Consider the following 15,282-nt stretch of genomic DNA (forward strand, 5'->3'; position numbering starts at 1 on the left):
GTTTTTATTCTTAATCTTTTGAGAGAATCACCCACACATGGTGACTGTTATCCTTATCAGCCTGGGTGAGCTTGTGTTTGATCTGAATCCTATAAGGATAGAGTTTCAGATCAGAGATCAAAATGCGTTTAACTGAAGAACATGAAATCCCAAGCTGTCCGGAAATAGATTCAATTTGGAAGTAGGTAGAAACAACTTTGCCAACCGTGTAGTTAATGAATGGAATAAACTTCCTGTACAGGTAGTGCAATGTAGTTCGAAGCTTTAAGAATCATTTAGATAAATACCTAAGATGCTGTTATGATTATAATCTATCTTATATTATTTGTGTTTGTTTTGTTATCATTTGTCTGTTTGAATTTTCATTTGTTATTAGTTATGTCAATATATTATTATTTACTATTTACCTATTTATTATTTAACTATACCTATGCATTTATTTATGTATTTTATTTGTTTACATTGTTATAGTTTTTATTTATTTTTTATTATTAATATGATTCTTTTTTTCGCATCCGACCTAGATATGGATCAAAAGGTCTCCTGTCGGCATGCTCCGACTTTGTAATCCTTACTCCTACGAGGCAGAGATTTGGGTGCTACTACAGCGTGAGGTCTATCTCCCGTTAGCGCTATAGCGTGAGGTCTACCTCCCGTTAGCACTATGGCGTGAGGTCTACCTCCCGTTAGCACTATAGCGTGAGGTCTACCTCCCGTTAGCACTATAGCGTGAGGTCTACCTCTCGTTAGCACTATAGCGTGAGGTCTACCTCACGCTGGCACTATAGCGTGAGGTCTACCTCCCGTTAGCACTATAGCGTGAGGTCTGCCACTTTCATACATTTATTTTAGCGATGAGGATTTGATCAATATTTTGATCAGAAATTTGTATTGGAAACAAAGAGCAGCAGTGAGGGTACGGGGAGGAAGAACAGAATTTCAAGCTATAAAGAGGGGAGTGCGTCAAGGCTGTGTTATGTCTCCAGATTTATTTAATTTATATGGGGAGATGATCCTTAGGGAATTAGAGGGAATGGAAGGGATTAAAATTGGAGGATTTAATATAAATCATATCAGATATGCTGATGACACGGTATTGGTGGCTGACTCAGAAGATAAACTGCAACATCTATTGAATGTAACCGCAAGAGCTAGTGAGGAGAAAGGTTTAAATGTAAATATGGAGAAAACTAAAATACTAGTGGCCAGTAAAACAGATCCACCAAGAGTGCAAGTACAAATAGCAGGGAGAAGAATAGAACAAGTAACCAAATTTTCGTACCTGGGAAGCGTATTGACAGAAGATTGTAGATGTGAAAAGGAAATAAAATCAAGGATAGCGATAGCTAAAAGCATGTTTCAGAAAATGAAAGGGGTTTTAACAAACAAGAAAATGTCTACAGATATAAGGAGAAGAACAGTTAAAACATTTATATGGTCAACACTATTATATGGTTCAGAAGCGTGGACAATCAGCAAAAAAAATTGCAGGAAAACTTAGAAGCAGCAGAAATGTGGATATGGAGACGAGTATCAAGAGTACCATGGACAGCGAGGAAAACAAATGAAGAAGTATTGAGAGAAATGGAGACAGATAGGGAATTGATGACAACAACAAGGAAAAGACAGCTGCGATTCTTAGGACATATAATGAGGAAGGAAGGATAGGAAGAGGTGGTGATGACGGGAATGGTGGAGGGAAGGAGAGCAAGAGGAAAGCAGAGGGAGAAGTATATGGACGGGCTGATGAGGGCGACGGGAAAACAACTCAAACCAGCACAGATGTTACAAATAACTAGGGACCGTGAACGGTGGCGCTCCATGGTTGCCGAAGTCCAAGAGGATATGGCACGACGGTAAGGTAAGGTATTTTAGCGATAAACACATATTTTGTACATATCCAAGGAATGACTTAGATAATATGATTTCCAATTACATTCATATTAATGGAAAAAATGGAAAAATAAACATGTTATCTTAAACTTCCATACATTTATTCTAGCGATACACACTTCGTACATTTTCTAAGAATGACACAAATAGGTTAGGTTAGGTTAGGTCACGATTTTTATGTATTTGGGCAGGACACATGTTTGATGGACAGGTAGACCTCAGTCTGCACCTGGGTAGGCGACATATGGCGGTAGACCTCACACTATACTAGCACCGACATTTGCTCGTGGTTCGGCCCACAGAATCTCGAACAATCCTGACATTCTCAGGAGTGTGGAGTGTAACAGGAGATCCACTAGGTGATTATTTTTATTCCACTCCTACGATCCTCTGGACTTCCATAAGCCTCAAATTTTCGAACCCACTTGAAAATTTGACTTTTGTGGGTAATGGTTGAAATCGAACAAACGTCTATACTTGGCTTGAACAGTCTTGAATGGTTTAGTCTTGTAGTATGTCTTTCCACAGAAATCCTTTTGTTCTGCTGTCCAGTTCATTGTTATCTAATAATCTAATATATATATATATATATATATATATATATATATATATATTTAAATATATATATATATATATATATATATATATATATATATATATTTACATACACAGTAGTTTCAATAGGTATCTTGTGAGAAGCCCCCACCAATATGTTTTTTTTTTAAATATTCTGAAACACCCTGTATTTGTGATATAGTCAATATAAATTTACAAAAACAGTCTTTTTTTTTGCATATGCTTATAAAATTAGTATTATTGTTAGTGAACTTAGCCACATCATTTAGCTCACCATGTATGTTCTGTACAAGAATAATATAAATGTTTATGAGCAGTTATCATAAGCTTTCTTCTTTTGTGTTTCTCTCAGAGTTGTCCGTTATCAATATAAATTGCTATTCTCCATCTCTGTTCTCATATTATTTTCATTCAAATCGTATATTTTCCTCATAAGTGCTTTTTTCATTGTCATATCTCCTAAATTTGACATTAAATAACCTGCGCCACTCAACACAATGACAATGCATGAAGAACGACACAACTGATGACGTTACTGCGGAGTAATTGGCTCTACGGGTAGGTTTTGGGATAATGGCTGATACAGATGTTTTGGGGATAGGATCAGTGACTTCAAATTACAATAACTAAAAAATTGAAGAGTTCTTGCGTAACTTATTTAGCAATTATTTATCACTGACTCCGGGAAATATTAAAAACTAATTCCGGTAAAATCAGACACCTTTAATTTTCCAAGTGGTTACACTTTAATTGCCCAACACTTAATTACTTGAGACATGTTTCACAATAAAACAACCACGTAAAGATAGCAAGTGTGACATGATAACATTTTAACAGATGACACAGAACCGAGATAAACGCAAAACATGAACATTTGGTGAAAACAATTAAGTAAATAAACCTTCATTACCAGAATGATAACAATAATTAAACCGACTGGGGTATTGGCAGCATGCTAGTGTGCTGTATAAATTGCTCAGTAGTATGCAGCCGACACTTTTGGGACTATACAGGGTGCCTGTATGACTAGAGCCACACAACATTTTGTCTATGTTAGAGGACATCTCTACTCAGAGAAATAATGTTACTTTAATGTAATGTGACAGTCCCTTCATTAAGATGTCCCCCTCTTAATACTGTCTTGTACCAGGAAGGGGAGGTGAGTCAAGTAGAGAAGAATAGGTAAAAGGTGCTGATAGACAGATAGCAACGAAAGTGGAAGTAGGAGTGGGAAGAGGGGCAGATTATTTTAGAAAGCTGTTGAATGCAGAGGAGGATAGGGAGGGATTGGTGGTAACAGCGGATGACACTAAGAAAATAATGATGATGAGAAGAAAATGAAGGAGAAATTAGAAGAAAAAAATGAGGTACAAGGAGTTTTGAATATAATGAGAGGAGGAAAAATACCTAGTTACATGAGTGGCATGTGGAGTACATGAAGAAATGATGTACAGTAATGGTGGACTGACAAGTGGGGTTTAGTATGTGTCTCAGGGAGGGTGGAGTGCTGGAGGAGTGCCTGAATAGTTCTGCAAATACTTCTGAGGATTAAATTGTTGTGAAAATAGGCATCTGGGAATGGATGCAAAGAGATTATATGAAAGGGTGATTGTGCTCACAATACTGTATGGGGCAGAGACTTGGAATTTAAGAGAAGCAGTGAGAAGTTGAAATGTGTTTGAGATCAAATATCTGAGAAATATGATAGAGGTTACAAAGTTGGATAGAGTGAGAAATGTGGTGAGGAGAGCAGGGTGGAAAAGGAATTGGCAGATAGGGTTGATGACAGAGTACTGAGATGGTTTGGAAACATGGAAAGAATGAGTGAAGATTAGTAAAAGAGGTGTGGAAGGCAGAGGTAGATGGAGTGACCTTGAGGGGATGACTGAGGACGAGATGGACTTGGTGAAAGGGTTTTTGAGCAAGAAGGGAATGTCTGTTGAGCAAAGTTGGGAGCAGTCTGGAGATAGAGGTGAGTGGAGAAAGGCTGTGTATAGATGATACTATGATACAAGGATGGGGGGTGGGAGTAGGGAGTGGTTATGTGTGAATATTTCGAAGCAGCCCAGAGGAATTTCTCCCCGACTTCTCTATTTTACACATGAGAAGGGGCGTACCAATCAAATGAAGTGGTCTTGATGTGTACAGTGAGACCTCTCATTAACGGACGTTAATTAGCTGTGTTTGCGGTGTTTTCGCTGTGTTTTTGGTGTTTTGGAGTGGTTTTTGGGTGGCATAGTGATTACATGCACTAAACAACAGCACCAAAAACACTGAAAACACAACAAAAACACTGCAAACACAGCTAATTAACGTCCGTTAATGAGGTCTCACTGTATATACTGTCTTGATCCATTGCTTCTGAACCAAAACAGTGGGTGGAATACAGAAGTGACCCTTCATCCATGAGGAGCCGAAAGGGAGGAGAAAGTGGTGGATGGGAATGGAATGGGTGGGAGTGGATACAGGCTTTTTGACTTGGCTACCTCACTTATAAGGAGGAAAACCCTTTGTATATAGGTAGAAAAAAAAAAAAAATACTGGGAAGGTAAAGCCTCACTGTTAATATGATATATGCACTGTAGTTACATACATACATACACACATTCTATAGCTTACTGGAAGAGTGGTGAGTACTTTGGGGGTCTTACGGTTGAGGTCCAGACTTTGAGCTGTGGTTCTGGTTTGAAAAATGGCCACAATTACTACAAGCCAGTACTAATGCCCCCGAGCAAGAGAATGGTATGCGAGTGTATGTGTGAGAGTCACAGCATTACTCAATGATTGAACAATATGAGCTCTGAAATGCTATCAGGGACATTTCTGTCCCTTCTTTTTTCTATAAAATACTAGTTTATATCTTGTAACAATTTGCAGAACTACTCCTTCCTTTTGCCCATGATATTTGCATAATCTACAAATATGTTAGTGTAGCTTGTCATATCTTCCATTATGTCATATCTTCCATACTGTATCAAGAATGTTACAGGTGTCAGGATCAACCTTTATGATACTTTGCTCATCACCTTTCTCCAGCCTGACACCTCTTCTTTCACTATTGTTCTATAATCTTTCAGAATAACCTTTACCCACTCAAGGAACTTACTTCCAAGTTCTCCAATTTCTCTCAATCCCCACTAAAGTCTATTTTGAGGTATCTTGTCAAGCAACTCAAGATCAAGGTATACACAGCCTACCCAACACACTCCTGCATTACATCATATGCCTACTGAGATGACTTTAATGTGAAAAGGAACCACCACATATCTCACAATGGAAAGGCTTCTCTCCAATAAGTACCCTCATGTGCTCACAAAGACTGCTTTTACGTAAGAAAACAGCTTCACGCTCCTAGCATTTGAAAGGTTTCTTTCCTGTTTGAGTTAACATATGACTCTTAAGATGAGCACTGGATGAGAAAGCAGAATCACATAGAGTACATATGAAAGACTACTCTCCATTGTGGACCCCAATATGCCGTCTTAAATTACTTTTATTTGCAAATGAAGAATCACATAGTTTACACTGAAAAGGTTTCTCCCCTGTGTGGACCCGAATGTGCTGATTCAGAGTGCTTTTACGTGCAAAAGCAGAATCACATAGAGTACTTATGAAAGACTACTCTCCATTGTGGACCACAATATGACGTCTTAAATTACTTTTATTTGCAAATGAAGAATCACATAGTTTACACTGAAAAGGTTTCTCTCCTGTGTGGACCCGAATGTGCTGATTCAGAGTGCTTTTACGTGCAAAAGCAGAATCGCACTGTTTACATTGGAAAGGCTTCTCACCAGTATGGGTCCTCATGTGTTCATGAAAACTATATTTTTGTATGAAAGTAATATCACACAGCTCACATTGGAAAGGTTTTTCTCCCGTGTGGACCTTCATATGTCTACTGAAATCACTTTTGTTTAAAAAATAACCACCACACATTTCACAATGGAATGGCCTCTCTCTAGTATGTATCTTCATGTGCTCACGAAGGCTGCTTTTACGTGAGAAAGCAGCTTCACACAGATCGCATTTGAAAAGCTTCTCTCCTGTGTGAATTAACATATGACTCTTAAGATGATGATTGAATGAGAAAGCAGAATCACATAATTTACATATGAAAGTTTTCACTCCAGTATGAACCCTAATGTGACGATTGAAATTGCTTTTAATTGCAAAAGCAGAATCACATTGTTTACATTGGAAAGGCTTCTCTCCAGTGTGGATCTTAATGTGCTCATTTAGAGTGTCTTTACGTCCAAAAGCAGAATCACAAAGTTTACATTGGAAAGGTTTCGCTCCAGTGTGGACCTTAAGGTGCTGATTTAGACTACCTTTACGTACAAAAGCAGAATCACATAGTTTACACTGGAAAGGCTTCTTTCCAATGTGGATTTTAACGTGCTGATTTAGAGTGTCTTTACGTGCAAAAACAGAATCACACAGTTTACATTGGAAAGGTTTCTCTTTGGTATGGGTCCTCATGTGTTCATGAAAACTATTTTTTCGTGTGAAAGTAACATCACATAGCTCACATTGGAAAGGGTTTTCTGCAGTATGAAGATTCATATGCCTACTAAAATCACTTTTATTAAAAAAAGATCCACCACTTATATCACAACTGAAAGGCCTCTCTCCAGCATGCATCTTCATGTGCTCATGAAAATTGCTTTTACTTGAGAAAGCAGCTTCACATAGATCACATTTAAAAGGTTTCTCTTCTGTGTGAATTAACATATGACTCTTAAGATGATCATTGAATGAGAAAGCAGAATCACATAGTTTACATTCGAAAGTTTTCGCTCTAGTATGGACCCTAATGTGTCGATTTAAGCTGCTTTTAATTGCAAAAGCAGAATCACATTGTTTACATTGGAAAGGTTTTCTTCCAGTGTGGATCATCATATGCCTACTAAGAACATGTTTATATGAAAAAGCATCACCACACATCTCACAATGGAAAGGCTTCTCTCCAGTATGTATCCTCATGTGCCTGAGAAGACTACTTTTACGTGAGAAAGCAGCTTCACACAGATCGCATGTGAAAGATCTGTCTCCTGTGTGGATCTGGATATGCTTACGAAGATCACAATTATGGGCAAAAGCACTATCACAAAGACGACAAAGAAAAGGTTTTTCTCCAGAGTGGCCCGGCAGCATATCATTAACATTACTCTTGGCCATTTTCCCATCTCCAGGAGTACCTCCTCTTCCAATGAACATTTAAAGGCAGTCCTTGCCCTGAAAAAAAAGAAAAAAGAGAGAGAAAAAAAAAAAAAGTGACAAGTTACTAGAAATTATTTTCAAGAAATCCATCATATCTGGATATGTCCCAAGAGAATGGAAGCTAGCTAATGTTACTCCCATATTCAAAAAAGGTGACAAAAAGAAACCAAATAACTACAGGCCTATAAGCTTGACTTCAATCATAGGAAAAATGATGGAAACTATTATCTGAGATGCTATCAAACATTATTTAGAGAGTAACTGTTGGATAAATGATAGCATGGATTCAGATGGAAATGTTCTTGCAGGACTAACTTACTCGAATTCTACAACACAGTTATCTCAAATTATGACAAAAGGAACAATATAGATTTAATATATCTAAACTTTGCAAAAACTTTTGATACCGTCCCCCACGAAAGGCTACTTACTAATTTAGCTTCACATGGAATAAGTGGTAGCCTATTAAGTTGGACTAGAAATTGGTTGAATGATTGAAAACAGAGAATTGTTTTAAATGGCAAAACTTCTAGATGGAAAAATGTTCCATTCTTGGGCCACTTCTATTCATAGTAAAGTATATATAAATGATATGGACCACGGACTAAAATCTACTGTCTCCAAATTTGCTGATTTAGATAAATTACAGCAATGGTCTGAAAAGTGGCTAATGAAATTTAACACAAGTAAATGCAAGGTTATGCACACAAGTAAAAATAACACTAAGTATGATTACAAGTTATTTGGAAATTCATTAAAAAAGTAGATAATGAAAAGGATCTCAGCATAATTATCAGTAACGATCACAAATCATCTAAGCAGTATATTTCAGCCTCTGAGAAAGCAAATAAGATTCTAGGACTGATTGTGCGATCTTTTGACCTCAAAAGTCTAGCTCTCATTAACAAGCTATATAAATCGTTAGTTTGTCCACATTTGGAATATGCTGTTTCTGTATGGTCACCAAATCTCATTAAAGACACTGACAGATTGGAAAAAGTACAATGGCGAGCCACAAAACTGATTCCAAATATAAAAAAAAAAATCATATGAAAATCGAATAAAACATGTGAATCTGTTTTCCCTAAAAGAGCGTAGACTCAGAGAGGTCTTTAAGATTCTAAAGGGAACTGACATCAAAAGTGACAAAACTTTCACGCTGAATGAGAATCTGACAAGAAATAATGGTCTCAAATTGTCAGGAAACAGATTTAATTTGGAAGTGGGTAGAAACAACTTCCCCAACTGTGTAGTTGCTGAATAGAATAAACTTCCTGCAGAGGCAGTGCAATGTAGTTCAGTTCGAAGCTTTAAATTTAATTTAGATAAAGACCTAAGCAAGATGCTGTAATGACTGCCATTTATTTTATATTATTTATTTGTTATTGTCTGCTTATTATTATTTGCTTGATTTTCATTTCTTATTAGTTATCTGTCAATCTATTATTATTTACTATTTACCTGTTTGTTTATCATTTAACTATACCTATGCATTTATTTATTTTACTTATTATTATTTATATTATATATATATATATATATATATATATATATATATATATATATATATATATATATATACATATATATATATATATATATATATATATACAGTATATATATTTTTTCTATCATTATTATATTTTTTCCACATCTGACCATTGTAATCCTTTGTAAAATAAACAAATTAAAAAATCAGCTTATTTCTCAAACAAATACAACATCCTATCACCTGTACCAGACAAAATCACATTCACACTTACATCACTAAACAAGCTCTTCAAGATGGACCACTTAACTCAATACTTGACCAAACCCCTCATGCATCAGCCCCACAGGAAAATTCCACACATAAGAAGCAAGAACTACACTAACATGCTCGCATTCAGGACACCATCCAGCTTTAAGCCATTACCAACACATAATAGGAGTGGTTATAGAAACTGACCTAAATGCAACCACCACACGACATTGGACACATCCTGCATTGCCTCACACTAACAATCCTTACACAAAATCATAATACTTCTTCCCTGCATGAATTCTGGGACATCCCAGTGGCTGTTGTGGGTTATCTAGGAGCCAAGAGGCTCTTGCAACAAAGACCCAGGGCAACAGATATAAATTTTGTCTGATTTTATATATCAGTTATTTAACTATTGGTCTTGGTAGCAACCTAAATCCAGAATATCTATCTATATACCATGATTCCCCCCCACCCCTTAGCAGGTGGAGGGAGGATAAACTAAAAGTTTATACAAACAGCAGAAGCGTAATAAATAAAATTGATTTGCTGCGAGGTAAAGCATGTGTAGAGAGATTTGATATAGCTATTACTGAATCCTGTGTCATTATCTGGCATGTTGTATTTGATTCACTGTATCAAACCTGGCCACAATTTGATAAGTTCTATCAATCCAATTGCTAGTGTGCTTTATGCCTTTAATTAGATTTTCTTTCTTACATTGGATATGAAATATAAGCGATTTGTTGACCCATAAAATCTTCACATGCCAAGTTGCATGTCAATTGGGCCAGGGGTTTGGATTTTATTATCTCTAAATTGACAATAGTTGCCATGGCAACATGAAAGGTGGTAAGAATAGTATATAAGGAAGGTCCTGCATTGGTTTTGACATGTTTAGGTGATTTGTTGACCCATAAAACCTGCACATGCCAAATTGCATGTCAATTGGGCCAGGGGTTTGGATTTTATGGATGATTACCTCTAAATTGACAATATTTAGTTGCCATGGCAACATGATAGGCATTAGTAAGAATAGTATAAAAGGAAGGTCCTGCATTGGTTCTCAGGTTATGTGTTGACCCATAAAACCTGCACATGCCAAGTTGCATGTCAATTGGGCCAGGGGTTTGGATTTTATGGATGATTCTCTCTATATTGACAATAGTTGCCATGGCAACATGATAAGTGTTAGTAAGAATTGAATAAAAGGAAGGTCCTGCATTATTTTTTGACATGCTCAGGTAATGTGTTGACCCATAAAACCTTCACATGCCAAGTTGCATGTCAATTGGGGCAGTGGTTTGGGTTTTACTGATGATCATCTCTAAACTGACAACTTGATAGTTGCCATGAAAAGGCAAATATGGTATAATGGAGATGTTCCACATTGTTTTTGACATACTCAGGTGATTTGTTGATCCATAAAACCCAAATATTACAAATTTCAATAAAATTGGACCACTGGTTTAGAGTTTATGTGTATTTCTTTACCAAAATCTATACAAATTACCCTTAATTCTCACACTTTGTTATAGTAAAGTCCTGCCAAAAAATCAGAATAGAAAAATATTTTAAAAAATCATATATCCCTTATTTTTCCAAGCTATTTAAAAAAATTAAAAAGTATTTTGGTTCTAATGAAATGGTCTCTCATGTGCAACAAGAATTTAAGGGATATTTTTTTTTAATTTTGTACCTGTACCTGGACCCTGGCTCCTAACCTTTCTGAATTTCCTTCCGAAATGTTCAGGCAAAATCTCATATGCCTTTTCTTTAGTATTTCATCGTTAATTTGATTATAATGATATATATTTTATTTGTCAAATACTGCGTACACAAGTCTTTTGGGGGTAGGATTACAAAGAATTACAAAGCTTTGTCGGAGCATGCCGACAGGAGACCTTTTGGTCCATATCTAGGTCGGATGAGAAAAAATCATAATAAATTATGGGAGGATTTGATTTGTTTCGCTGTGCCTTCGAATGTTGAAAAGAACAGTTCTAGTTCCCTTTAATCAAATTTGGAGGCAAATTGACTTGCCTTTATGACAATATTCTCTATACTTCTCTCCCTAGTCATCCAAGTTAAACGTTGATCGCGCTGTTCGGCTTTAATTTTATTTCTCTTCGAAGTGTCTCTCGTCTAAGATCGATTTAACTACGTCTTTCATTTATATTTCCCTCATGTATTTTACTTTCACTTCCTTCATATCATGATTTCTTTCTCTTACCTATGAAAATCCCTCGAAGTCGTAATTTTTATCAATACGATTTAATCTGCTTGTGCGTATTTTTTATTCTATTTGTATACCTGTTATATGTAAACAAACAAATCTTGCAGACGAGCCTCTGTTTTTATGATCGATCATAGTTTGAATTCACTCGATGTGACCTAATTTTCTACTTTTTCTTCTATCTTCTCTCAAGTATTTTGCACACACCAATTATTTCATCCAATGAAGAAGAAAAATAATCCCGGGTAGCAGGCCCCTATTTATATGTCACGATCTGGCGTGTTGTATTTGATTCGCTGTATCAAACCTGGCCACGATATGATCAATTCTATCAACCCAATTGCCAGCGTGCTTTACCTTTAACTGGGAGATATCTTTACACCGAGTATGACATAAAAACGAAATGTAAAATATAATCACTTTAGTTATATAATGATATGTAAGGCCAGGGATTTAACTGAGTATTGTTTATTCATTTTTCTCCCGAAGGTCTACATGACTAAATCGCGAGTATGCATGGTGGACATTACATGTCTCACTACTCCCGTCCATTACGTCGTGAGGACGTATTCGTATGTAAGAATCGATTAGGAGCCTTAAATTTAGGAGAAATATCCCCACCCTCCAGTTCAGAATTCCATTAAAAGAATATTTTTAGGATTTTGAACACATAAATGTTCCATCACGAAACGGAGCCTTGACTTGTATTGCAATGTATTAGACATGACCTTTGTCAAACATAATCGCGGGTATCCAGCGGGTATCACACGAGGTGGTAGTCATTTAACAGTAGATCCCCATAATTTCGGGCCGGTTCAAGCGGATTAGAGAAATATCATTGGAAAGTATGGAAAATATTGAGATTGCAGTTAGTAATCTTTATATGTATTTGGGTTCAACAGATCCCGGTCTTCACAGGTAGGATACGGACGATGAATACACATTATTACACTAGAAATGAGACGCTTAGTGTTCGTAAGAATCCTGTGCATTCGGTTGTAAGAACCTTTATCTAAAAATCGTCATAAAAGGGATTGTAGCCGAAAGTGTCCTCTCCCAATGCTAAAATTATGTGGATTTGGATAAATTATTATGCGTATGGTAATATTTACCAAGGTGGCCGGAAGGTTATAGACGTAATACCCACATGTTACAGTCGCGCAATTGAGGGCGTTAAATACTTACCCCCCTAGGGTATGTTTTTATTATTATTATTATTAATTTGAACAGCTTAAATCAGTATATAATTGGATAGGAAACTTAAGGGAAGAGGAACGAACATACTTGAACTGTGGGGAAGCGTTACATACCTACCACCACGCTAGTGTTTGCTGGAGTGTAATTACGTATTATTTGTATCCTATTTATATTGCACTGAGCACAGATTGAGGAGGGAATATATAAGTATGGATAAGAATCAAAACGATATCGCCTCGTAGATCAGTAAAACAACTTGATGTAAACTTGAAATTTTCTTTAATTCCCTTTTGTTTGGAAACAATGTTGCAGGCGGGGGGGGGGCAGTGATACAGGTTGGACGATTCACGCGTTTATTAATGAGTGGGTTGTGCGTACATGGGAGCGCGAGATGTGCACGGAAAGGCTGACGGGTATGGATTTGCGTGGGGGCAGCGTCCTTCGCTACACAGGGCGAAGACCGCTACGCCTAGTATACGTACGAAAAGGGGCCTTGTCGACGGTACGAAATGGGTCCTTGTATGGGAAGCGTCACTGTTGGTCAGGGCAGACCACGACACTATGGTACCCTGCTCTATGCTAGTGTCCTGGGCCAAAGCACTATACCACATACCCCCACACACACACACACACTTCTCCCCCCTACCGCGCTCGCAGGACCATCGGGAGAGGTATGCCTATCCGCGGTCCGGGACAAGCGGCAGGGGGCCGGGCACAAGGACCGGAGGTCCTCCACCGAGGGATGGGACGCGACGGGGGCGGCGTCTTCGGAGGTCGGTGGGTGCTTCCGTAGGGCGGCGGGGACGACGATGCGCTGGCCGTACAGCGCCAGTTCCCCACCCCGTTGGCGGAGAGGGCGTCCCGGAGCTTCCAATACAGATGGACGGAGTTGGGTAGGGCGAAGCGGTCGGGCGGGAACCCGGAAGACACTCAGGTAGGCAGGTGGCCGTAGGCGGGCGCATCCTGTCGGCGGTGAGCGACGAGTCGTCCCCGCTAAGCGCAGGCGTTGCCGGTGACGACGCTCCTGATGTGAGGATGTGGATGAGCGGACGATGGTCCGTCATCACGTGAAGTGGGGCAATCCAAATAGATATAGTTTGCATTTGGACGCGGCCCATGTGACAGCAAGCATCGCCAGTTCAATGGTGGCGTATCGGGTTTCGGCGTCCGTCAGGAACCGCGAGCCGCACTGGACGAGATGTAAGTGCCCCTGACCGTGGTCCTGGAGGAGGGCGTACCCGACGCCGTAGAGGCGAGACGCATCCGTCTCCAGTACCACTGGCAGGGCGGGGTCGAAGGGCGCCAGCACAGGCGGCGGCGACAGAGCTCGCTTCATCGACAGGCGTGATGATACCTTGCTGCACCGTCGAGTCAAGTTCTTCCTTCGCTTGATCCTGAAATGCGAACGGAGTCGGCTTGGTCGTGTGGGCGGCGAGGGGCGCCGCGTCGGCTTTCAGGTGGATTTTCATGGCGCGGGACCCACCATCACTCCTAGGGGGAGGTGCGGGGTGTCATTCATGGAGACCAGCTGTGTCTTGCTGCACTGTTTCTGACCCAGGGCAGTGGGTGGGATACAGGGATGACCTTTCATCCATGAGGAGCTAAGATAAGAGGAAACAAAGGGTGGTGAATGGGAGTGGAATGGGTGGAAGCAGTGGCGTAGCTAAGGGGGGGCGGTAGGGGCGGCATTTTTGGTCCTTGTATGATTGATATAAAATTACGTTAATCAGTCTCTCATAGATGTCAGTTTTTTCTACGTTATTAAGCATAATAAAGCGTGACAGTTTGCAAGCGTGTTAACACACACACACATATATATATATATACTTTAAGAAGTTAATGTGCATTTGTAATATTGAATTCCTTGTGAGAAGGGGCGGCAAAAGCACTAGCTACGCCACTGGGTGGAAGTGAGTATATGCCTTGGACGTGGCTACCTCCATTATAATGGGAGAAAGCCCTTGGTACATAGATTTAAAAATGGGAAAGTAAAGCCTGACCAATGATATAAGCACTCTAGCTATATATGTACATACACATGTTCTATGGCTTCCTAGTGAAGTGGTGGACAATTTGGGATCCTATGGTTGAGGTCCCGAGTTTGAGCTATGCTCCTGGTTTGAAAAAATCTCCACTGATACTAAAGACCAGTACTAACCCCTAGAGCAAGAAAATGGTATGCGAGTGTTTGTGCGAGTCACAGCATTAGTCATTGATTGAACAATGGCTCTGAGATGCCATCAGGGACATTTGTCCCCATTTTAGTTTATATCTTGTAACAATTTGCAGAACTCCCTCCCTTTGCCCATGATATTTGGATAATCTACAAATATGTTAGTGTAGCTTGTCATCTTCCATTATGTCATATACACAAGAATGTTACAAATGTCAGGATCAACCTTTATGATACTTT

The 15,282-nt window shown here is 38.8% G+C and overlaps 1 protein-coding gene across 1 annotated transcript; it reads right to left on the bottom strand.

Annotated features, from left to right (window-relative positions):
- Positions 1 to 2,573: 2,573 nt before the first annotated feature.
- LOC143020243 (uncharacterized) lies at positions 2,574 to 11,772 on the bottom strand. The gene is made up of 2 exons (XM_076176418.1): positions 11,670 to 11,772; positions 2,574 to 7,707 (listed from the first exon to the last, which is right to left on the bottom strand). Exon 2 carries the CDS (start codon positions 7,687 to 7,689, stop codon positions 6,088 to 6,090), a length of 1,602 nt encoding a protein of 533 aa, XP_076032533.1. The 5' UTR covers positions 7,690 to 7,707; positions 11,670 to 11,772; the 3' UTR covers positions 2,574 to 6,087.
- Positions 11,773 to 15,282: the final 3,510 nt, after the last annotated feature.

Source organism: Oratosquilla oratoria, chromosome 39, assembly GCF_046742065.1.
Source record: "Oratosquilla oratoria isolate Oo_2021 chromosome 39, ASM4674206v1, whole genome shotgun sequence".
NCBI classification, from domain to species: Eukaryota; Metazoa; Arthropoda; class Malacostraca; order Stomatopoda; family Squillidae; genus Oratosquilla; species Oratosquilla oratoria.